The following is a 26924-nucleotide window of genomic DNA, read 5'->3' as shown; positions in this document are numbered from 1 at the left end:
AACTTGCGTTCGTTAACTCCGAAGCTGTGTGTTTCGCAATAGGTCTGGGTTCACTCAGTTTGTTATGCTTTTGCGGCGCCGCCTTTGGCTGGACCGTCTGGAATGTACGTTCCCGCGCAACTAACTGTTCAGAAAGAAATTCCACTCGGTGATTCAAATCGTAATTTGATTTCCGAACTGTTTTATTATACTCCAAAACCAAATCTGCGGGCAATGTTTTAAGCAAAATAGGTGTTAATAAAGCTCCATATGTTTCTGAGGTCATATTTAATGATTCAAGACATCGAATATGTTTCTGTATATAATTGAATAACTTACGGAAATTTTGAATGTCATTAGAATCCTTTAGAGGTCTTATTTTCAGTAATTTATCTATATGGGCGTTGATCAGTACATCTTTATTTCCAAATCTTTCTGTGAGGAGTTTAACTGAAGTTTCGTAATTTTCTTCGGTTAAATCGAAACCGTCAATGGTGTTATAAGCAGTGCCTCCCAAAAAGGATTTCAAATAATTAAATTTGCTTATAGCGTCAAGCGTTTTATTTTGGTGTATGGCTGATGAAAAAGTGTTCCAAAATGTCAGCCATTCGCAGCTCTCGCCATAAAACTTCGGAATCGTAAGTTTAGGAAGCTTCACATTATGACTTTCGATTTTAACGTTTTCTATAATACTTTCACTTAACTGTTCAGTGCTTCGTAACACATTAAATTTTTGTTGTTCTATATTAATTTCTTTCAATTTTTTGTTAGCTTTGTATTTAAATGTAGTTATTCTTTCACGATATTCGTCAACACCGTTTAATTCGTGGTCAAGATAATTTATGTCTATTAATTTTTCTATATCGGCATCTATTTGTTTTAACTCGTTCGATTTTTCATTTAAGAGTTCTACGGAAATTTCTAGTTCCTCTGCATTCACTTCTGTTTTTGGTAATTCAGTTTCGATTCGGCCAATTAATTTTGTAACGGCAGCCCTTATGTGGCCGCGTTTCCTTTTCAATGTATCGATGAATTCCGTCATTATTTAATATTCAACAATTCAACAACTATCAGCAATTCACTAATTATTTATGCTTATGTATTGTCTATATAACTGATATCAATTTAGACAGTTTCAATAGTTAGGAAAACCGCAGTTACTGGCAGTCCCTGTTCGGGCGCCATGTTAAAAAATTTTATCAACTTTGTACTATTAAAATTTTTTGATCATTAAATAGATAAGTGAAAGTTCACTTACCTTCTAAATAGGGCTGCCCTGAACTGCCTGCTTTTCCTTCTTGTAGGTATCCGTCTCTATGATGAACTTCGATTCACTTCGAAACACAGCTATAAACTTTTTAAGAAAATTTAATTCGTATGAAAGATATCTACAAAATATTTACAAGTTATAATGATTACAAGCATAATTTATACGGAGACGGTCTATCTTTATACATCTGTTAGACGCGTCAGCCGTTCAACTGACTACTTTTAGTCTCTTTCGCCAGAGGGCGTTCGTGGAAGTAAAGTTCTAGTAAGCAAACGCGACAGTCATATATGTTTAAAACTATGTCAATGTAAAATTGTTTTTTGAGTAAATTTAAATAGCTGCTATTATAGTTATCTTAGAAGCAGTATAAAAATTCTCTCAGTTCACATGCAGATAAAGAAATGATTAGAAATAAACGTTCATTAAATAAAAAACCTGCAAATAAAAATTGAAAAAAACCCACGGAACTTTATGTTAAAAGAGTAGCACATTTTATCTATTATTTTAAAATTGAGTAAGTATTATTAAATTTTTTAATGGTTCAGTCTAAAATTCATAAAGCAGTAATATTGTCTCTTCCAAATTATAGCTATCTTTCACACACAGCTAATTTCAAACGCTGGTTCAAAATCGCTAATTTTCAAGCTGTGAATTGCATCTGCGCGCTCAGTGTCATCATGACTACGTCATCACTTCTCACTTTCTGCTTCAGGGGGAAAAGCTCTATGAGCTAGCCCTTCTAAGTCCTGCCATTATCCGAACTATAAATTTTCCTTTTTATATCAGACAAACCATGTTGCAATCCCTTAATTTTCGGCAGCATATGTGAAGTAAACAGTTTATTCGTTTAATTAATATTTCAATCATTTATTTCATTTTTTTTCAGTTGGGTCATTAGATACTGGTTCAGTGTTTTACATATCCTTTTTATGCTTATTGATTATCTTGGTACCCTAGACTTTTTAAATATACAATTTTCTTAATGTACTATATTCTCACATTGTTTTCTTTTATTCCTCTCTCACTACAGGAAGCAAAGGTTTTCGCCATCTTTGTATTGCCGCTAAACAGCTGCGCCAACCCCTTCCTTTACGCCATATTTACCAAACAGTTCAAAAAAGACTGCATTCATATTTGTAAGAGAATCGAAGAATCCCGTGTAACTAGAGGGATAGGCAGAGGTAGACATAGTTCCAATTTTTCGAACAGACAGACTCCTGTTACTACGAATTCAGCTGCCGCTGCTGCTGGACAAGGAAGTGACGGCGATCCACAGCGATGCCGCAACCCGTCTACGGATGTTTGTCATTGTAGCAAAACGCCGTGGAAGTGCAAGAAAAGATCACGTACTGGTTGGAAGGAGTGGGCTATCAAATACTTTTTGTGCAGAAGAAAGAATTCGGAGCAAAATCAGCAGGATGGGTTTACTTACGCCATAGCTCAAATACAGAGAAACATGGAAAAAAGGAACAAACATGCAACTAGCATCTCCAGCGAAAATTTTTCTTCGCGCTCGGACAGTTGGAGGCAAGGTAAATTAGACGTGTGCTATTTCAGTTTTAATAATTCATCTATTACATAGAGAGGAGAGAGAACAAGAAAGTACATATAAACTTAGTTTAAATATACAATAAAATTAATAGGTAAATCGAAAATATCAATTAAATTTTATTATTTAACAAGTTTATATGCAAATCAGGTTAGGAAAGATATGTCTTAAAAAGGCTAATTTTATAAAAATTCGATATTCTCATAAATTTGAACGTTCAAGCATGAAAGGGAAAGATGATAAAAAGTTTCCTATTTAAAAAAAAAAAAAAAAAAGTATTAAAATTGCTCAGGCTGAGAAGACTTTTCGCATACTTTATGCAGCAGCAAAATTTCCAAATCCACTAGGCAGTAAATTTATTAGTTGTAACAAATTTAATCTTTGCACTCCTAACTCACTGTATCAGAAAGAATTTAGGCACATTCAAATGTATATTTTCTCAATAATCACTAACACGAGATGTAGGAAGAATTAAATTAAATCGTTTCAGATTGCAAAGGATAAGAAAAACTGCAGTCAATTAAAGAAACCTTATTCAAGAAATACCCAATAAAATTTTTTTGCTAGAAACGTACTGAATTCCTCTGCTACTGTATATTACTTTACTATAATAACACTTTTTAATTTATATACAAAATATAGAGAAATATACGAACTTCAAAATAAATTATTTAAAATAAGTTAACAGATTGGCTGTACAATAAATATGTTAAAGATTATGAAAGTTCATGAAGCATTCTATAAATAGTTTAATGAATAATATGATCGAAACGCTGTCATATAGGATATTTTCATCACTGAATATCTTTACTTCAGAGAATCTCCTAAAGCTACTAATAAATTTCTAGCGGAATTCTAAAAAATGATTCAACTATATTAAACAGAATTGTCGTACGTTAAATCTGGAATTTTATATCTACATTCTTGAGTGTAGTACATTTTCGTGCTTTCTATTATCAGTAGTGTATTGGAAAGAAGATGTTTAACTTCCCTTTTTCCTTAAGAATGGAAGAAGTACTGGTAGGAATTCCAGCAGAATGTACTATTATAGCCCATTTAAAGTTACTTCTTTGTTAGGGTGCTATTTTTAAGCAGCTAAAAATCAGAATGGTTGTCCAAAACTTTTTGAGTTTTGAACAACCATTCTGAGTACATTTTTTGAGTAAATTTTACCTTTATTTTTGTTCGATTCCTTTTACGTATGGAGCCCACCAGCGGCCGAGCGGTAAAATCGCTGAACACTGGTAGTTCGGTCCGAGGTTCGAATCCCGCGAACGGGCTGGCTGTATGGGTGTTTTCATGGTTTTCCCCATGTGTAACGTGTATACGAGCCAGTTTCCCTTAGAAAGTCCTCCACGAAGGCCTCCCTCTCCTTAGGCTGTTAGCCCTAGTGTGCTTTGCCATAGTTAAATACACCACACCACCTTTTACGTATGACTGATTCCTTTTCTTTGCCCAACAAATGGTATGATTATGTGATAGCCATATAATTTTTGAGCTTTCTTTGACAGTAATCAGGAAGAGAAAAAAGAATTCAAATCTTGAATAGAAGAGACTTACACTGCTTTCGAATACCTCCTTTTCCAGGCACAAATGCGATGCAGGCATGCAGCGCAAATATCATAAATCCCAACACCGTAAAAGTGTCATTCAAAAAAGTGGGCTAGTGGGAGTATTCTCTAACTTTATTTCGTAAACATTACGCAGAAATTTCTAATCGCTCATAAATTTTAATCATAGTAAAAATCCAAAGAATGAATCTATCTGTAAAGCGTTTTCCCAAGACGTAGAAAAACTGAAATGCGGACTAGTTTTCCTCTCGACGTTTACTGAGAAAATATGTAAATTAACAAATTTTGAGAGAAATCAGTAAAAACAGTTGCGTTTAAATAAAATGCTTTGCGCAAAAAGAAAATGTAAATTTAGAATTAATCTTAGTAAAATGTTATTTGACAAAGATAAAATAGTGGCACAAGTTATAAAATTGTTAATAAAATATTAAAATTTAACTTATATATTAAGGAAAACTAGAAACGAGACAGTAAAAATTATGTAGAAATGTAGAATTTATCTGATACCGACGCAGAAGAAATAGAAATGCATACATCTCGGGTTCGTATATTTTGCGAGGACACTTACTTTAAGCCTTTACGATTTCTACACATCTTACAAATAGTCTTATTCTAGTACCTGAAACTAAACAGTCCTCCGTGTGTACTTTCTTGGAAATTTATGTCTATGGTGGAAGCGAAATATTATGAATATTTTGTGATAAAAATATTTTGATTTTTCGCTTTGATTTTCCAATAGTAATTATTATTTTATATTTCATCGAAATATTAGCGTTTATCTTTTGTTTCCATCATGGCACAGGACTAATTTCTGAAATTCACAAGAACATGCAAAACATGCATGTTGCTCTGGCATAATTTCTGTTTTCTAATCTCGCACGTATAAGGAAATATCTGAATAAAGCTTATCTGAAATGAAACTTACGCTTCTCTGTTTCAGATTCTTATATACAGATTAAATTTGAATGTGTATTTTTTATTATTGTGCATTTCTAACATAAATTTTCTATATTTTAGTTCTCAATGTGAGATAAATGCTTTACTTTTGCTAGGCATCATAACTTCAAATGTTTTACTTTTGATTGGCAATCAAAATAATCGTTTACGATCACACAGAGGTAATCATTAAATGTTTTCTGTTATAGTATTCTTATAGTCCAGCGGTAAATATAACGGAAAAGAGTGGGAGAAAAACCATCTTTTAACAAGAAACATAATTTAAAATACGCCTTATGTCGGTGTAGGGCAAAATTTCATCAATAACCGCTCTAAATAATAGTTTACTCAATATTTAGCTGTATTATTTTGAATTTAAAGAAGAGGTATTCAGATGTTAGTTTTACTTTATAGGCTGCACTGTAGAATGTTAGTGCTCGTTTCTCTTACAATTAGTATGTTGATTCAAACATTGAATATTTTAGAGGAAATATTTTATTAGGATTTTTTTCTCAAAAGCTTTATGCCATATGTTTTATTTCAACCATCAGATACATAACTTGTGAACCGGGAATAATTCTGCAGAAATTATGTTAGAGAAAGTTCACAGAAAGTAGTGTCCAAAAGAAAATATAAGTATCTGATGTACGGGAAATGATGTTTTGAAAAATTTCATTCGAACCAGAACTAAAGCATAGATTTTAATAAGTATAAAATATGAATGCACATTCTGGGATATTTTTCATTTATAATAGAATAGAATAAGACGTGGCGATCTCATTTGTATAAATTCTAACCTAGCAGCGGAATTACATACATTTTTGTGATCGCGTCTCTTAAAATCAAGGCACATTTAGTGTTTTAGAAAACTTAAAATTTTCAGCATTCCATATATATAAAAAAAACTTAGAATAATTGTACAGTGATGATAAATGAGGGTAATTAATGTAGTTGAGTTAATTTTCTAACAACTGGGATGGGTGTGACAATGAAAATTCCTCATTATAATTTCTGCTTTAAGAAAAATACATTATTTTACATACATTGAATTAGAAGTAAGAGAATATCGAAGATCTCCCAAAAAGTATTATAACACTTCAGTTCAAATTTGGACAATGTACACTAGTAATGTAAATGTTTTTAGTATTTATTAATTTATTATGTGACATCAAGGAATTAAAGTATGAGTAAAATGTGGGCGTGTAGCATTACGTGAAGAAATGGAAAATCAAACCTCTGTCTCCTATTCGGAAAAATAATTAAATATTGTTCTTTTTTTCAAGAACAATAGTTAGTATAAGTTTTGATGCGAAATACGAACAGAAATAAAATTAGATTCCAAAGGAAAGTATTTAATAGGAATAATGTGGAATATAATCCCAAAGCGTAATATAAATTAAAAGCCTGAATAATAGCATTAATAATATTGAATAGTATAAAAATCAAAAAAGGGCTTATTTAGAAGGGGATGGGAAATAAATAAAGAAGATTGTACGGTGTTGCATCAGGTTCTTCTATTTACAATAAAATTAATGTAAAATTCCTTACCTGCTGCATCTTCAGTGTTCTCGACGCCAGGCTTCTAATAATCACGTTTTCCAGTAAGAGTTTCTATTACAATTAGCAGGCCATCTTGTCTTTTAATTATTTATTCAAAGAAAACGCTAATATACACTATTTACAAGGTAAGTGATAATTATTTTAAGACAGTACATTTTTAACTCTGAGTCTTTACGCTCCTCAAAGCGGTTCCAATCTCGACTGCTTCTCGGAACTTAATTACAGCAAAAGTAAAGGAAGAGATGCCCGCCACCTAGTGGCAAGAATGTGACATCCTCCCACCTTTTGATTTTACCTCGATAAGATGGGAAAATCAAAACAAAATTTATCAATAATCAAACAAAAATTCAAGTACAACTTTCACAAATATGAAAAGTAACTAATGCTCTAAAATTAATACTTACAAAGAAGGATTACACATCTAAACATTTTCTACATTACATTCAAACCATATCCAGATAACATGTTCCAATTGACAACTGTTAGGACAATTAAATTTCTAAAATACTGAAAAGAAACAAAAATTAGTATAGCAATTTAAAAATATGTAAGAGGTTTTACAGTTTTACGTCCATATCTAGTTTGATAGTTCATATCACTGTAACACTTATCCGCAGAGTTTTTTATGTTCATGGTGAAGTCACTAAACAAGTTAGGTCTATCAAGTTCGAGAGGATAAATACGTTTCACAGGTCTTAGGAGTTCACCCGTTGCAGTTTTCACTTTGACAACACGTACTTCGTTGTCTTTCCCAGGATATAGTTCTACAACACGACCTATTGGCCAATCTATTCTCTTCTTGTTGTCGCTGCCGACAAACACCAAGTCATTTTTGTTGATAGTCCGAGTAGATCGTTTAGATGGTTTTTGCACTAGGATAGCTAAATATTCATCACGAAATCTTTTGCGGAAATGTTCTCTTAAGTTCTGCAAGAACTTGTATCTTTTTGTCAGATTAATGGTATCCAGGTAGTCTAAGTCAGGCACTCCGACGTCGTGCACATCTTGTAGAAACATTGAAGGAGTTAGTGCCGTAAGATCATTTGGATCTTCTGAAAGGTACGTAAGGGGTCTTGAGTTGATTACTGATTCGATATCACAAAGTATAGTCAACATTTCCTCATAAGAGACACAGGACTTGCCGAGAACATTTCTCAACATCTTCTTCACTGTTTGTACCAACCTCTCCCACCAACCGCCCCACCATGAAGCAGTTGGGGGATTAAACTTCCACTGTATTCTCATACTAGTTGAATTACATTCTAGTTCTTTCCAATCTATCGATCTTAAAAGATTTTCAGTTCCAACGAAATTGGTGCCATTGTCGCTGTAAATAATACTTGGACGACCTCTTCTGGCAATAAATCTCCTTAATCCCAAGATGAACGCATTTGTTGATAAACTTTCTATCAGTTCAAGATGTATCGCGCGATAGACCGCGCAAGTAAAGAGCAAGATCCATGCCTTTTTTCCTTTTCGTAAATAAAGAGGACCGGCTACATCGACTCCGGTCACTTCAAACACTAGAGCATCTCGAACTCGATCTTCAGGAAGAGGTGCTGGAACAGTCTCTATATTTTTTGCGCTATATCGTCTACAGCGAACACACTTCATAAGAACTTTACGTACTGTTTTTCTTCCTCTCAGGACCCAGAATTTCTGTCGAATATTGGCTAGTACGAATTGCACACCAGCGTGGGATAGTCGCAAATGGTAATCTAAAATTAACCTATGAACTAAGTCATGATTTGAGGGCAATACAATTGGACAGAGAAAATTTTCTTCTTCCTCTCTTCTAGTAATCTTGGTCTTTAACCGAATAAGGCCATCTGAGTCAAAAAAGGTACAAAGGTTGCTAACTTTAAGTTCTTTGCCAAATGCTTCTATTTGTATTATCTTGCATATTTTCTTTTCTACAGTTTCTATTTCCGGGACCGTGAGTTCTCCTGATTGTTTAGAATCTGGTCTTCTGCAGTTGTTGATAAATCTGCATATCCAAGCAGTTATTCTTAACATTTTATGGTAAGATGAATATTTCTCAAAAAAATGTTCTACCCTTTGCGTATTTAGTGCAGAAATGACTGATTTCCTTTTTTCTGAATTCACTATTTCCATGTCCGGTATTTCCCTTTGTCTTGGCCATTCTTCCTGATTTTTCTTCAGCCAGTCGGGGCCCTCCCACCATCTAACTACTAAAAGTTGTTTGGCGGTGCAACCTCTTGATGGGAGGTCAGCTGGATTTTTTGTTCCAGCAATATGTTTCCACGTTTTTGGATCCGCCAGTTTCCTAATCTCCCTGACTCTGTTTTCCACAAAGACAGCCCAGACAATCTCTTCCCTTTGAATCCATGTCAAAACTGTTGTAGAATCCGTCCAAAAATGCGTTTCCACATTTTGCCATTGTAAACCATTTAAATCAGAAGAGCATAGTCTGGCACCTATCGTGGCAGCTATCAATTCCAGACGAGGGATCGTAATAGATTTTACGGGAGCTACCCTAGACTTCGATGCTAACAGATGAATTTCAACTCCAGAATTCGTCACAGTTCTCAAGAAAACTGCAGCAGCATACGCATTACTACTGGCATCACAGAATGTGTGAATGCTGCAGAACTTCCTATTGTCCTTGCTGGAATGTATCCAACGTAGGAGGGATATTTCTTTTAAGAGAAAAAGGCTTTTATACCAATTCACAAAATTTTGTTTTGTACTCTCGTCAACTTCAGTATCCCAAGAAATTCCTGTTTTCCATAGGTTCTGCAACAATATTTTAGGATACAAGAGAACAGGACTCACAATACCAATAGGATCAAATATTTTGTGTGTTACAGCGAGAATTTTTCTCTTCGTTATTATACCCATTTCAAAATCTTCTAGCCAATTCAGATTCAAAGTTAAATTATCTTTTTGACAGTTCCATAACAGACCCAATACGGGTGAAATAGTTTCCTGTTTCAGGTTATCTCCATTATGTAACCAACCTCGAAGATTAAACTTTCCTTCATTCATTATTTCTCGAGATTTTTCGATGAACTGAATCATCTCGGATTCTTTGTCAAAACTGGCAACAACGTTATCTACGTAGAAGCTACGCAAGAGTTTAGCTATTATCTCCGTATCATATGAAGAATTTTTCATGTACTTTTGTAGATGGAATTCTATAACAGCTGCCAAAAGGAAAGGACTACTCTTAACCCCAAATACTACCCTAGTATGACGAAATATTTTCGTTTTCCTTTCTTCCACATCATTCCACCAGAAAAACCGAAGCCAGTCTCTATCTTGAGGCCTTACACTGATCTGTAAGAAAGCCTTTTCAATGTCTGCTATAGCAGCAAACTTGCCTTCCCGAAATCTCAACAAAAGAGATGGAATTAGTTCTATCAAATTTGGTCCACACTCCAAACACTGATTTAGAGAAGGAGACGATTGTTTCCTCGCAGACGCATCAAACACCGGTCGAATTGGTGTTGAGCTATTTTCTTTGATCACCGGTCTATGCGGTAAATAATGTCCATAGTCAACCGCAATATTTTCTTTAACTTCTTCGATCACTCCTAAGTTACACCAGTCATTAAAAACTGCATTGTATGAAGAAAATAAATTTTGAGATAAAAGTTTCTGGGTGGTAGATTGTAGACGTTTCAACGCTAAATCCTTGTGGGTGGAGAGTGGTACATGATTCTCCGCCCACGGAAGTGCGACTTCATAACGCCCTTCTTCGTTTAGAGATACAGAATTTTCGAATTGCAATTTTGCTTGCAAATCCCTTTCCTCTCTAGCCTTTTTTGTAACTGGATCTGTTATTCCGATAACATCAAGCCTCCACAGTTCTGACAACGTGGCATCAGAAATATGTAAAGATAACGAAAGCGTGGAAAAGGAATTTTCTATTTCATAATTGTCAGTGTTCGCTTTCCCCATGACTGTCCACCCAAGTCTTGTACTTACAGCAACTAATCTTCCCCAAGGAAGAACTTCGATTTTACCTGTAAATAAATTTGCAGCAACATCTGCCCCTAACAACAAATTAATCTCTTGGGGGTTCTCCTGGAATAATCTGCAATTTCCATTTTCAAAAACATCACTGAAGTAAATTCCTCTTCTTCTAAGTTCCCCAATCCAGTGTATATTTTTGATTTTAGGGAAAGAACATATTTTTCTTTCATCCAATACATTGATTTCGCAATTATACCGTTTATCTACGCTACCCAATTTTATTCTATAACGTTTATGTTTTTCCGAAACTTCTATGCCGCCGAAAAGTCCGTGGGTTACACTTTGTTCACCTAAGCTTCTTAATTGTAACCTTTCTGCTGCATACCTGCTTATGTATGAGTTTTGACTTCCGGTGTCAATTATCGCTCGAACAAATTGGTTATTCCCTCTTCCATATATGCGAACAATTAAAGTTTGCAAATATACTTCTGAACATCCTGCTTGATTTGAAAGTACTTTATTTTCTATCTGTTCGTCTTTTTTAATTTCCGAAACCTCGACAGAAGGATTTTGTTTATTACACATAATAGTTCCATGTTGTTTTTTACAAATAGAACAAGTTATTTTTGTTCTGCAGTTTTGAGCCAAATGGTGTAATTTTAGGCATTCATAGCAAGCACATTTTCTTTTTAAAATGTCCCTTTTTTCTTGTAATGATAAGCCGGAAACGAAACTACAGTCATAAGTCTTGTGAAATTGATTACAGAAGACGCAGTTCATATTTTCCTCTCTGCATTCGGATTTTGTAAACAAATCTGTAGCGGTCGGAATCTTTGGTTTATTATGTCTATTTGAGAGAGCATATGCGCTTTTCGTTGCAGGGGGGGGGAAGAAGACTGTCGCCGATCGGATACTTTTTGCTGTTGCGAAACCGTTGACCTTGTGCGTTCACGGGATGAAAGTTCTGCGTGTAAAAATGACATTAAATCTTTTATGTTATAATCTGTGCCAACATTTTGTGTTCTATGAAATTCAAGCGTTAATTCTGAAGGCAATAACTTCAAAATCATCGGACACAGCAAAGCACTGTAAGATTCCGATACAACATCTAACGCTTCGAGACATCTAATCTGTGTTTGTACTTTATGATACAAGTTACGAAATGTTTTTATGTCATTCGCATTTTTTAATGATTCAATATTCAGCAAATTATTCATGTGCGCATTAATAAGAATGTCTCTCCTTCCAAAACGGTCGTGTAAGATTTGAATTGCTGAATCATAATGTTTCGGCGATAACGGAAGTCCTTGAACGCAATTAGCAGCTGTTCCTCCTAAATACGCTTTCAGGTAATTAAATTTGTCTACTTTGTTCAATAATTCGTTATTATGTATTGAGGACTCAAAACTATTCCAAAAAGTAAGCCATTGACTACTGTTCCCATAAAATACGGGAATCGAAAGTTTTGGTAATTTAACATTAGGTGTGTCTTTTATATTTTGCTGTGTGTTCGGTGCATTTAAGTCATGATTAAGTTCCTTAATCCGTTTCTTAAGCCTAAATTTCCATAACGTTACCTTCTCACGATATTGTTCTGTAATTTCGAATTCATTTTCGAATTCATCTACACTCAGAATTGGTTCAACTTCTACATCGGCATTAGCTAGTGTTTCGGCTTTAGCATTAAGCTGTTCTAACAATTCTTCGAGCTCATTAATACTACCTTCAGATTTATTTAATTCACTTTCAATTTTCTTAAATAGTTTTGTAACGGCAGTTCTTAAGATACTTCTTTTCTTTTTTAATTTATCTACTTCAGCCATTATCTTTCTTAGATTCAAACATTTACACAAAAAATATACGTCTCATGAAAAACAAATATTTAACTCTTACTTAGAAAACAAAATTATTCTTTTTCTAAATACTTCAAGAACAAGTATTAAAATCTTCAATTTTAATATTCAGCTTTTGAATTCACTTTATTAGAACTTTTCAAAAAACCTGGCGTCCCTGTTCGGGCGCCATAAAAATGTTGCATCAGGTTCTTCTATTTACAATAAAATTAATGTAAAATTCCTTACCTGCTGCATCTTCAGTGTTCTCGACGCCAGGCTTCTAATAATCACGTTTTCCAGTAAGAGTTTCTATTACAATTAGCAGGCCATCTTGTCTTTTAATTATTTATTCAAAGAAAACGCTAATATACACTATTTACAAGGTAAGTGATAATTATTTTAAGACAGTACATTTTTAACTCTGAGTCTTTACGCTCCTCAAAGCGGTTCCAATCTCGACTGCTTCTCGGAACTTAATTACAGCAAAAGTAAAGGAAGAGATGCCCACCACCTAGTGGCAAGAATGTGACATACGGCTTTTGAATATTAATAGATGAAAAAAAATCATTCAATGCAAATTTCCCCAAATAAATCATTCAATGCAAAAGGCAAGAATTTTAAAGGGCAAAAAAATATATTAATAAGTTTCGGAAGTTAGAAATCAGTTATAAGAATAAAATTACGACTTTAATTCGTTAATTGCACATATGCCCAAAAATAGCTATTTTAGATCATTAGAAATTACTATTCCCAGAAAGCTTTGTTTATCGTAAATATTATCATTCTAAATAAAGTTTTAATTTCTGAATCTATACGAAAGAAATCATTCCTTCAGATGCATCTTTGATACACACTTCAAATTTTTGCTGTAAGAAAATAGTTTTATGAATTTCTATTTATCTCGTAAAAACTACTGAAGTACCAAACATATTCTAAAGAAAATAATTAGAAACGAGTTCTCTCTTTTCTGATGTACCAGCACTTTTTCCCATATTCGCTGACAGATAAGCCTTCATCATACGGTCAACCATTCTTTCTGGGTAAGCGTTTGTTATCAGGCTCTAAGCACATCTTTGTTCCCTTCTTAAAAGGGTTCTAGTGCAAGGATTACTTAATTTAAATTTAGTCTCTTTAAGAGAACTTAATGCTTTTTCATTAGTTATCATAACACTTAAAGTTAATGCAATCTTATTATATTTATAAAAGTTTCTCCTCAGAGGCATTGCTGGCCGTGTCTCTTTAATTCAAACTCGCCTAACGAGTTTCCGCTTTTCCCCTCCCCCAGACCCGAAGCACTTGCGACATGAAGTTTTTCGCGAGTGTTTCCGCTCTCGTGTTGTTAACACCACATGACCATTGATCAAGGAAACATAAGATGCTTTTCAAAATTCATGATGTAACCCCTCCAAATTGATTCTGGCCCTTATTCGACACCAAAATTACCAAATTAAGTCCTTCAGTGTTTTTACCTTTTTTCACTGTGGAAGGCAGTTACTCTTTTTGTTAAATTAACATTTTGGCACTAAATTTACCTCTTTGCGGAACCCTCTTTTTGGCGATAAAGATAATTCTTTGACGATGTGGGATAAAGGCTACATGCCTAAGAGCCCCGTAATAGAACCCTTCCTTGGTCCATTATTTCTGGGGAACTCCTTCTTACCTGCCCTCCCTGAGCTTCCGACCTAGAAGTGTCATTTCCCCACCTTAACGCTAATTCATGTGATCTTACATTCCTAGCCAGGATGAATTTCGTAGGCTTGGACAAGTGAGATAACTCTCTTTCTCACGCACACACACACATACAGTATCGGATGTGACATATATTGGATAAATATGACGTAAACTGAGAATGTCATTATGCATATTTACGTTTGAAAGTTATGTTTGATGTATGTTAAAGTCATGATGTATAACGAACCGACAAACCTGCTTTACAAACATTAAAAATAATCATATTTTAAAAAGTGACTTGTGAAATTGATTTAGCTTTTTATAGAATGAGAAAAATCACAAAACTAATTATTATTATCTAAGTTATCTTGCTAAAAATGCACTTAACGGGATAATAGCATGACATTATCATCATTAAATGGCATGGTAATCACTTTGCACAAAGAATGTTTTCCTCTAGATCTTCTGTAGTTCAGGATTTAATTTCACGATTTTTGCAGTTATTTTTTATCGCGTCGAAGTACCATCGAAATACAATATTTTCAAAGCAGACAGCTGCGTACCGTTTAGAAGCAGGCAATTATGAAAGTGGAAAGTTAGTCTCAGTGGTTCAAGCTAGACACAGTTTTTACTTACTTAAAACAATTTAAAAACTCAGAAACTGTTGCTAGGAATCCGTGGATAAGGTTACAGAAGAAAAATAGCTGCTTCTTGAGATCCGTTTCTCTCCGTAATTGCCCATTTTAACTGAAACTTGACTAGTAAACCGCTGAATTTTAGAAGTTTTTAACGGTCATTGAAAATTTTGTACCGATTCAATCTGTATACAGGAGACATAATTACATCCTTAATTTTTATGGATTTTTGGCCAAAAATGAATGGTTTGTAAAACATTAAAAAGTTCAACCTAATAGTTAACAAAAGGAACCTAGGAAAACACTTTTTTTCTTAAATCGCTAACTTCTGTTTCATTAGAACTTAATACAACATTATCAGAGTGTAATACCTGATGAGGAAGTTGTAGTGTTTAGTCAAAAGAAGAAAAGCAGGACTCGGAACAGGTGTTTCCACATCTCCGACAATAAGGAAGGAAAGTACAACATTAACAAGATTGCTCTGCAAAGAATATTTCAGATGCTTCTAACAAATCCATTTGTAAAGCAAACTATTATCTTGCCTCCAAAAATTCAAATTTTTGCCTTTTATTGCAACAATAAGACTTAATAGAGACCTTTTCTACTTATTTCTGTTTAACATATCTTATGTGTGCACTTATCCTGATCTTAAAAGATCTACTGTTTCGCCCCAGATGAGTAAAAAAGCGTTCACAAAAAGTTTTATAAAAGGCAAATGAATGAAGGTTCGATGTTTTGTCTTTTACACTTGAGAACTTAATTTTATCGACAAATATTTAAAACAAGAAAGGGAAAAGATAGTTTTTCACGAACTTAGAAAGGAAAGGGCGGAGTTTAAGGATAAATGTTTGACCCCCCTCCCCCCGCTAAAAAAAAGAAAAAAAATACCGGACCTGCAATCATGGACATTTACAAAATCCTTTGTTACTGTAGTTTTGTAAACATACGACAAACTGACGGCTTTTTAAAATTCAGGATCAGCAAGCACTTACTGTATATTAAACATAAGGAAGTGAAAAAGGTCTACTGTAACTTCCATTGTTAGAATAAAAACCACAAATCTGAATTTTTGGAGGCCAAAATTACAGCATACTTCGCTCCTCAATTTGAGTTTCTTAGGACCTTCTGAAATTTTCCTTCAGAGCTATCATGTGGACGACCCAGCTTCCAACCCGTTCCAGTCAAAGCCGCAGAAAAACCTATTCTGAGCAACAACCGCTTCTAACTTTCTACGCCAAACACTACACTTCTACCACGTTCATAACTGTAACAACAGCGCGTTGTAATGTTGGACTAAGCTCCAATAAAATTACAATCAACGATTAAAAAAAGTTATTTTTGATTATGATTAAGTTGAACACTTCATTCTGTCCTATTACCCGGCACAAAAATGTTTTGCTCAATTAATGATTTGTGTTTTTAACAGCTGGAGTCTACAAGCAAGGTTACTATACTAAATGGCTTGCTGTTGCGTGACGTTAGTGATTGCTTGTCTTCTCAAAAGTAACTACTTCCTTTGTGGCTTCTTTCTCCCATTTTATAAGTGATGTCAGCGTTAAGAAGAGCATAACCCTGTTTGTCTTCTGACTTTCTCCACAACAATGGGTCTGAATTCTGTTTAGCGTCCAGTTTAACATCTGATTCAAAATTCTTTTTTTATCTGGAGGAAGACAGGAACACAAAACATTCCCGACATCAATAAGCAATACGACTGCTGCTACAGTGTAGATGTGATAAGTAGTAAGAAGGCGTAACGAATATTGAACACACACCCTGTACGTGTTTCATATAGGATATGAGCAAGATATCGAGACGAAATCTTAAAACCATAAGTGTAACATTTTAGAGGTTCATGGCTCTTTTGTGGATGGTAACTTCCATCCATATTGAGCAAATATGATTTATGAGTTTCTAGAAACCGATGGAATTGAGCGAAAAAATTGGCAGCTATATTTTCTGGTTTGAATCCTATAAGGAACTTACGAGCCAGCCTTAAAACACTCTTGCATGGCAAAAGTCGTCTTCAAGATTGCTTGACACTGAAAATGAAACACCATGCATAAATGAAAATTGTCAGATGGACGGAGAACGCATATATAAGTACAGCATAAGATCGAATATACAGGAGGATCAGTAAGCGTGTGGTGTTGGTGTATTTAATTATGGCAAAGCATACTAGGGCTATCTACCTAAGGGAAGGGATGCCTTCGTGGAGGACTTTCTAAGGGAAACTGGCTCGTATACACGTTACACATGGGGAAAACCACGAAAACACCCATGCAGCCAGCCCGTTCGCGGGATTCGAACCTCGGACCGAACTACCAGTGTTCAGCGACTTTACCACTCGGCCGCTGGTGGGCGAGGATCAGTAGGAAAAAGGACGACTTCTTGCGGTGCTACAGCAAACAAGTCTTCAAGAGGAAAATAAAATCGACGTGTAAGATAGTGCTCTGAGGGATGGATGGCGTTTTGCTACAGCTATCCTCTACAGTTCTTCTTTCGACCTAGGTTGTGGCCAAGCAAGTAAATGATAGCTAATCACGTCATACATGCTTGAAAAATTTGAGATCTGTAGGTTTCGGTGACCGAAGAAACATCCGAATACAGGGGCTTGTCTGCTGATGATTGCCTTCTGCGGTCGTGCATTATTTTGCTGCAAATAGCAAAGGAGGTAGATTAGGCCAAGCACTCACCTCATGTATCATCGTAGCTATATTTGCACTCTAATATAAGACTAGTTATTCATGGCAATGACATCCCAGACTTTGATGCCATTCGAGCAATATGGCATTTAACATTCGTAATAGGATTCCATCTGTTTTCGCGTCACCTTCAGTTTTTTATTACAGGTGAAAAAGAAACGAGACTCGTTGTTGTTAATTAGAGTTTCTTAAACTGTTGGTTGGGGGTCGCGAGACCTGCAGCAGGAGGTTGCCAAAATTTTAGCAGTTTTGATATTGCTTTAATTTATAATAATTTTACAATTACCAAATATTTTTACATACTATGTCTGAAAATAGATAAAGATAAGACAATACAAAGAAAAAACGAAAACGTTTCGACGCATTCTTTTTATAACATAAACGTTCATTTTACTGCTTGCTTTGCACGTGACTCTGTCATTTCGTCTGTTACTTATTTAAAATTTTCACATTGTTCTATGTCTTAAAATAAGAAATTAAAGTTAATGACCTAAAACTGCAGTAGTATATTACAGTACAAGTTTAAAAAAATTGACGGTTTCACTCACGCGTGTGTCGGATTTTCGCAATGCTTATGGGGGTCCTACAAAATTTTCGTAAATATTATGTGGCCCAGGTGTCGCGAAAAAAATCTCAGTGATAAAATGGGGTTGCAACTGCAGTAAAGCACAGTTAACACGCCTTTCAATGTTCCTTTCAGAACAGATATATATAAATAAGAGAGATGTATAACCGACATTTGAACTTAGGATGACATGCATTCATTGCTCTAAACAGTTTTATCATTGTGCCCATTGCTTTACACAATTCTATCCTACATTTGGTTTCTTAAAATGTTATTCATATTTTAGTCAAATATTTTATTTTTGAAATCGCAAGAATCAAATATCATAAGATTAAAAAGTTTTAAATTAAAAAAATACAAATATTAAATTTTACACAAAAATTTATTTTTCTTCTCTTTCTCTTCAGGCATTCTGCTTCATTCTTGCTCTTTTTCTTTAGGCATTCTGCAAGTATATTAAAAAGCATCCAACTTTTCGAAACAATCTTGGTATTTCTGACAATCATTTTAAATAAAGTTATTTTCATAAAGGCCCACAAACGGCTGAAAAGTCGCTGAACACTGGTAGTTCACTCCTGAGCTCGAATCCCGGTAAACGGGCTGGTTGCATGTGCGTTTTCGTAGACTTTCTCATGTGTAACGTGTATGCCAGCTGGTTTCCCTTCGAAAGTTCTTCACGAAGGCATCCTTCCTTTTAGGCAGATAGCCCTGCTTTGCCGTAACTTAATAATCCAATTCAATCAATCCATTTCATCAGTATTTGGTCAGAGCCTTTATCAGTCTTTAGAGGCTAAGCATTTTGAAGGTATGAGATCAAAGGAAAGACTGGTTTCATCAAGAGGTTTTGGTTTATTTAATTATGACATAATTTAAGTCTGGCATAATTTGAGTCGTAGAATCGAAATATGGAAAACATGGCATGTTATTTCAGAAAAAGTCCGATTTTGTGTCAAAATGTCTATGTTAGAATAGTGCTATATATATATCTAATATATATCCTAAGTCGCGCTTTCGAGACATGAAAAACGCAGTTTGAATTTTGTCAATCGGCCCAGTAGAACGGGAGATATAGCAGAGTCCTTTTTTTTTTTTTTTTTTTTAAATGTATTTTTTGAGTTGTGTTCCAAAACATCCATAATTTATTAAATTTTGCTTTCGCTTTCATGTCGTGTTCGGTTTATATTTCATGTCGTGATTAACTTTAATTATATGTTGCGCTTAACATTGGATATCTGATACTGAAGTGACATTTTTTAAGTTTTAACTGCCTGATTTTTGCATCACTGATATATCAGTCAACTCACAGCTAGTACTGAATCTTAAGCCGAAGGTCATCATACTTTTTACATCGTTTGATCAACATACGTATATACTTTAAAACTTATATAATTTAGCTGCTATCTTTGGCATGGGAAGCTGAATTTAGTTTCGCAAATTATTTTTTGTAAACTATTGTTTGTACGATATTTCATTATGCACTGTTTTATTACTATTTAATTACTAAATTTATCTTTTCGAGATGTGGTTTTTTAGCAGTTGGCATCTTACTCTCTTTAGAAACCTTTGTAATTAACTTAATATTATTATCTTTTCATCGGAAGTAATACTGATATCCATACCGAAATTTTACGAAGCTACAGGGACAATTCTTTACATAATTTATCAAATTTCGAAACTTATGAAGAATTAAATGCCTATAAGCAAATTATTTTTTCAACATTTATAAGTATTTTATAGAATGACATCAAAGTACATTTTTATTTCAATATTTCTGCATAATATTCTAGTTAAAGATTTCGGTATTTTTACTACACTACCTATAACTTCTTACAGTCATAACACTTCACCATGAAATTTTACTTACTTGTTTATCTTTTTAGGGAACATACCACTTCGTTTGTTGGATCATGAAACACGACGAGGTTCTTGGTCACTTCAAAGGAAAGCATCGGAAGATTCCAACATGTCTTGTAGCCGTCAAGATTCATCAACATCGACATTCCACATGTCACGTTCAAGTTTTAGCAGTGATAGTTCCTCTCAACCTCGATCATCTAGACCATTGCTGGGCAATGCAATAATAAATAACCGAGAATCCTTTCGAACAGGAAGAGAAAATAAACCAAAATTATGCAGACAAGGAGCCGTGACCGATGAACGAACACAGGCTCTAACCAGACATGAACTGGGTCGGAATTTGTCAAAAGAAAGAAGCGTGGACGGACTATGTCCTGTCTGCGCAAGAAAAGAAGGTTTTAAGAGTAAAGAACTGGAAGAGAAATTTGCTTGTTTTTATAATCGTTTAGTTGAAAGCAGTTATGGAGAAAGCAGCGATACATATTCGTCAAAAGAGGATCAGATAGTTTTATCAAGTGATGGTCCTTCAATGAATGAAAAAGTTTATGTTACTCCCCTTCAAGAAATATCAAATCCATCAAGCACTAACCAAAGACCACACATTGAGGTGAATCCAATGGCTGAGACCAAGAACCTTGAATCCGCATGCATAGAAGAGTCATCCATTACAAATCATGAAATGCAATTAGATAGCAAAACGGGTCACTGCCTCGATACCAAAGAACAAGAAAATGAAAAATGTAAAAGCTTAGTCAATATAAATCTGCGAGTCAACCGAGAGGAACCTAAGAAATCTTCATCAGATAACTCACTCACGAAACATTCTCAGAATAGCTTACCGATAATATTCAGATCGCTGCCTAGTCATGAAACATTTCCAAATAAACGCCATAATTTAAAAATGGAACAAAATATTCTGAGTGCTCTTCGTTCATCAAAAAGTGAAAATGTGGTGCAAGAATATACAAAAGAAAATAGTAGGACACTTATAGTATGTTCCAACAATTTAACTAACAGAAGTGAGAGCGCTAGCAATGAACATTTATGCTGGGGTTTACTATCTCCTTCTTACAAGGAGACGGAAATAAAAGCTTCTTCTTCATCACCAACTATTATGGGGAAAAGCTGTGAAACCTCTCCACTGATAGATCACAATGAAGAATGAAGTCAGTTTTAAATGTGAGTTGTTACCTTCCAGCTAGTCTTTTTCCACTTATATTTATTTATGTTCCTGTAAAATTTGATTAAAAAATAACATGAGAATATTTAAATGCATTTTTTTAAAATAAGGAGGCATTTAATATTTGTATTTTTATCCATGCGCGATTGTGAATAGCATTTTGATGAGAAAACAGAATAACTTAAACTAAGACAAATTAACAAGGAAACGTTTATGGGCTGAAAACAATAATATTCCCAGATCGCACACCATAAGATTATGCTGCTATGCAAACTTTAAGCAAATTATAATAATTATTAATTGATTAAAATTAAATAATTATGCAAATTTTAAGCTTATGCACCATAAGCTTAAAATTTGAAATTTTGATCTGCCAATAGTTTAAAATAAGTATATCACTAATTTGCAGTCAATACATATCATTTCTAAACTTTAACAGGCCAATAATATGGTGCCTTTAAGTAACTTCTTTCGGGAAGCGAGCGCTGTTAAAATATGCGTGCAGTGTCAGATGTTCCGTATTATTATCCAGTGAGGTATATCAATATAATGAATGTTCTTATTATTTTGATATACCTCACTGGACCATTATAACTCAGTACTCAAGGAAGTAACTATAATAAATAAAAAGATAACATATTTCTAACATTCTATTTAAAAAAATAGTAATTTCTCTTGCATTTAAATTTCCTTCTCAAAATTTTGACGAAACTACTTGGGATCATAAGAATTAGTAAAAAAAAAAAAAAAAAAAAAAAAAAAAAACTATCTTAATGACCAAAAAAGATTGTCTACAATCAACTCTCGATTATTTAGAAATAAATTAACCGGACTGGCGTTAACTAAGCGCTACCAAAAAGAAGTTAAGTTTGCTTGTCATGGAATGATGGAAAAATTGCTATTTCAAATCATCAATATAAACAAAACAGTACGGAAAATGTGAAAAAAATAGTGCATGAAATAATGGCAGTGACAGCAGATGATGCAATAATATTTCAGAGTGCTTTTTATCCGCGACAACTCATGATTTAATTATACATAATCCTTAACATATAAACATTGTATAATTAAAAAAAGCTCTGAGCCTACTATTTTATTTGAATTTAGACCGAGTAATGTTGTTCAGATTCACTTGTAAACATTGTTTCTTTAACGCCATTTATAATTTATTTCTTTCCTTCTTAATGATATCTATTATTCCGGTATTTGATGTGTATTCTTTTTCTTTTATTTTGAATCCTGGTTAAATTTACGTAATTCAACGAGATTATTCTCTAGATTAAATTGCTTAAAATACAGGTCAATTGTTAAAAGAATTTTTCTGTTAATGATTACTAGTGTAAACTAATGAGAAGTTCAATCAGATAATCAATTTATCTTTTAAGAAGCAACTGAAAATTTATTTTAAATAAGGGAGAGAAAGGAATAGGAAAAAAAAAAATTGCATTGCATTCAGTGCAACTATATATACATTTTAAAGCTCTCAATAATATATTCATTCTAGAACTAAACGGAACTATTTAATTACGCATAACATTTTAATGTTATCTATCTAGCGAAAGACAACAGTTTTAGGGGTAACTTTCGGGATAAAATTTAATCGAAACTAGCTCATACACTAGTGTGGAAAATTTCAGCATCTTTTTTTATTTGGATCGCAAAAATTCAACAGGGCTTGGTTTATTTGATCATGGCAAAGCACACAAGGGCTATCCGCCTAAAAATCAACTGGGGGGACACAAAGTTCATGCTCAGAGGCACAATGCAGTACTTAAAGGGTTAAGAAAACATAGTAGCAAGAAATATATTATATATATAGATAGATAGAAATATATTATATATATCTAGAGATATATTATATATATAGAAATATATTATAATATAAGAAATATATAGATCGTGCCGCGAGGCGTCTCCTTAAAGTGTCCTCCACATGTTCAATGGGATTTAAATCGGGGAAATAGGCTGGGCAATCCCTTCTAAGGAAATCTTCACCCTGCAGGAGCTCCTGAACCACATGAATCCTATGTAGCCGTACCTTGTCATGCATAAAAACGAAAGTAGCACCCAAGGAAAGACGCACGTGGTGGTGGGTAACTTCATCATAAAAACGACCTCCAGCATGTGAACCTTTGTCGAAACTGTGGAGCTCCTTTCGTCTATTCATCATAATGCTTCTATGCAATTCATCTATGCAAGAACGCCAGGACTGATGTTAGTGGGATAAAAGGGTATCTCTACTTCTCCGTATTAAATGGCACCAAGAAGCCTTTGTCAAACTGAAACGACTCTCGTCGCTGAAAAGGACGCGGCTCCATTGATGAGCTTTATGTTCTCTATGCTAAACTGTGCCGCTGACAATAGTATGCAGCGTTCAGGAAGGCGGGGGAATAGATCACTTTATGAAGTGGCGTGGCCACAGTAAACCGGGACACCTGTCGTCCGGCTGCCGTGTGCAACTGCTGAATAATGTTGCCCGCTGTCTGGTTTGGATCTCTTTTCGCCTGCAAGACGGTATATTGATTATTCATCCTCGTTGTTGGCCGACCAACATTAACCTTCCCTTTCTTACAGTTGTACCTGGCGTTTGGAAAACTTTCCAAGCTCTTAAAACAACGCTTTTATCATTTCTAAACTCTTGGACAACAGACGTCGAATTACGTCCGTCCTCAAGCTTGCCAGTCATTTTACCATGTGTAAAGAAGTCGTGATACTTTCCAGTAGCCCTCCTGCACGTACAGTCTCACTTTCACTTGCAGAAGAATGCCTGGGAATGGCGCCTTCCTCGCTTCTTTTTAAGTTGCCTTGTACTGCAAGCGCTGACTCCTCGCGTTTTGCTCGGCTCTAAGTCATGGTGGTGATATATGCATATGTATCCTTCTCTTTATGAATTGACTTTTCATTGCGGTGATCGCAAAACGCCCTTTTCAACAATTTCATAGTTGCATGTTGAAATTTCAATTTGTTGTTTTAGCACACTTAGTATTTCTTTATAATTTTTATAATTTTAGATTTTTTTAAACAATGATTTTTGTAAATTCTTTAATTTCAAACTTATCTATTTCTTCTTAAGTACTCATTCCTATTATTTTAGTAGCTTTATACAAGTTTTATTTAATATTCTTTAATTTTTCCCCCTCTCCAACACATATTTTCAACTTTTATAATGAACATTATTTTAATCATCAACGCTTAACTTCATAAATATTTCTGCTTAAATTACACGTGTAATCAGGTAAATTTGTGAATTTATGAGATTTTCCCATTGTGTTTATTACTGAAATTCACATTAAAGCAGCATTCCATACTGAACATCACATTCTCTGCAATTACCTTTAATAACATTAAAGATCTACAAATAGTAAAGAAAAATAGTTTTTTTATAAAACCAACTAATAAAGATTTCTTAAAAAATGCTGAAATATTAAATTTTTTTCTTAGCTTATGCAACAAATAAATATAAAATCTAAGAATACTTTATGAAGCAGTAAAAGTGAAGCTTTAAATCAGTTATCCAATTTTTGTCAAAAATAAAAAGGTGTGCCAGTATATTAAGATTTTAAGGCAAATCAAATCATTCAATCATCGTTAGTGACAAGGTATAAACTCACTATAATCTTAAGATTAGTTCAAAATTCTGGGCTCTATCCATTAGTGAAATGGACACATGTGAGTGATAAAAATATATAATGTATAATTATTGTCATGATCGTCTCGATGTGATTCAAGCAACAAGCGACATAAAATCTTGCAAATACATAAGTTTTTCACCATTTGTGAAAATAAGAAAATGTGTGCAAATGAGTCAAGGGAATAGTTTAAATCTTCCAATGTTTTTTTACAAACCTTAACAGTGTTAGTAAGGGGAGAAAATATTAAACGTAAAGCTCGAGCAATAATAGAATCTGGCTCTCAGCTATCATATATTCTCAAGACAACAGCAGAAGAAATGAAGTACCGTTCCAAACGGAAACAGTATCTACAGCATGCCACTAAAAATATCCTCAAGAATGACAAAGTCATTCATATGCATTATCTCATCTACTGAGGACATGTTTTGCATTACACAACATTTTTTTTTTCTCTTTCTGGAAACAATTGACATAATCAAATAAATCAAATACGAACCAAACTTCAGTTGACAATGAATATATCAGAAGTAGGAGAAAAAATGCTTTCAAATTATAAGATTGCACTGCTCAAGTTTACTGTTTAAATATAATATGCAGTCAATTTTAGTAGCAATCTAAATTTGCTGCAAAAGTATTACAAACTGCATATTCATTATAAATCGCCAGTAAACTACTCAAATCTCTGAGAAATTGATATTGTACATAGATGAATTAAACAAGACTACCCCTCATCGTATTGGCAACACGATATAATGCTGGCATTCACATTTTCTCCTTTTGAATTAATTAGACAATTGTTTTCTGCTTCTTCCTCCTCCTCACATTAAATAAGACTCCACTAAACACATTCCACATTTTGCTCACAGGTTATGTTCTTTGTGTTTAAATGCAAAGGAAAATTCAAATATTTTTAAAAGCTAATAATTATTTTTAAGGACTAAGAATGTTTCACTTGTAAGTGAGTGAGACAAAGAATGTTTGGTTGGAAAGAACCACATGATCACAACTACTTAATATATTTTCTTAAACTTTTCTTCTCTTGTCATGCAGATGCTTTACAAAATTACAGCTAAATTTTAGACGTTAAAACCAAATATTAAAATTATTTATGTAACTGCTGTAATAATTACACTGACATTATGATCTTCTGTAATTTTTTGTAATTAAAACACATTTTAATTAGAAAAGACAGAACATGCTATCATATTTGGCTGTGAAAAGACACTTCATTGCCATCTGCGAGACCTCTAAATATAAGCAGAACACAAATGGATTTTAAAATAACATTTTTATTCTGAAGTTAGACTGTTTTTAATTTATTACTAAACTCCTGAAAACGTATGGAATCAGATTGAATAAGTAACTGACAAAGCTTGAAATAATACCTATTTATCATTCTGATTAGTGTGAATCTAGGAATTATGACTATTTCATGGGAATATTTTATCATATTTCATTTAATGCTACAAACATTGTAGACATTAGGATTTTTTCAAAAGACGGAAAGATGAAAAATTAACAACTGTCTTCGCCGGGAATCTAACCATGGACCTCTGGATACCAGCCTAGCGTGCTACCGTTACACTACGAAGGCATGCTAGGAAAGTGGGAGAAATACCTTATAACATATCTAAATGTTTCATGATTATTCTGTGAATCTCGAATTTTTCAGAAACTTATTTTAGAGATTAATTATATTACACAAAAACCAGCAGCTTAAACTTATTGCATAATTCTGAATTCAAATCATTAATTTATAGAAAATGTAAATTTTAAACATTAAAACCAAATATTATAATTATTTATGTAATAGCTGTAATAATTACACCAACATTATGATCATCTGTAATTTTATTAGTTAAAACATTTTAATTAGAAAAGACAGAACATGCTGCTGTATTTTGCTACAGAAATAAATTTTGCCATCTGCATGACTTCTAAATATGAGCAGAACACAAATGCATTTTAAAATAAAATTTTTATTCTGAAGTTAGACTGTTTTTCAGTGTATTACTAAACTCCTGAAAATTTATGGAATCAGAT

The 26924-nt window shown here is 33.8% G+C and overlaps 1 protein-coding gene across 1 annotated transcript in view; it reads left to right on the top strand.

Annotated features, from left to right (window-relative positions):
- The window catches only part of LOC118191984 (uncharacterized), a 405620-nt gene extending 384286 nt beyond the window's left edge, over window positions 1–21334 (top strand). Inside the window, exons 16-17 of the mRNA XM_085808716.1 lie at window positions 2280–2781; window positions 20093–21334. Of these exons, the coding sequence (XP_085664842.1) occupies window positions 2280–2781; window positions 20093–21234 (1644 nt within the window). The 3' untranslated portion in view covers window positions 21235–21334. The remainder of the gene's footprint in view (window positions 1–2279; window positions 2782–20092) is intronic.
- Window positions 21335–26924: the final 5590 nt, after the last annotated feature.

Source organism: Stegodyphus dumicola, chromosome X1 (assembly GCF_044657685.1).
Source record: "Stegodyphus dumicola isolate Sdum_Otavi_A_Nest chromosome X1, ASM4465768v1".
Lineage (NCBI taxonomy): Eukaryota > Metazoa > Arthropoda > Arachnida > Araneae > Eresidae > Stegodyphus > Stegodyphus dumicola.
This window is presented reverse-complemented; position numbering and strand designations above follow the sequence as displayed.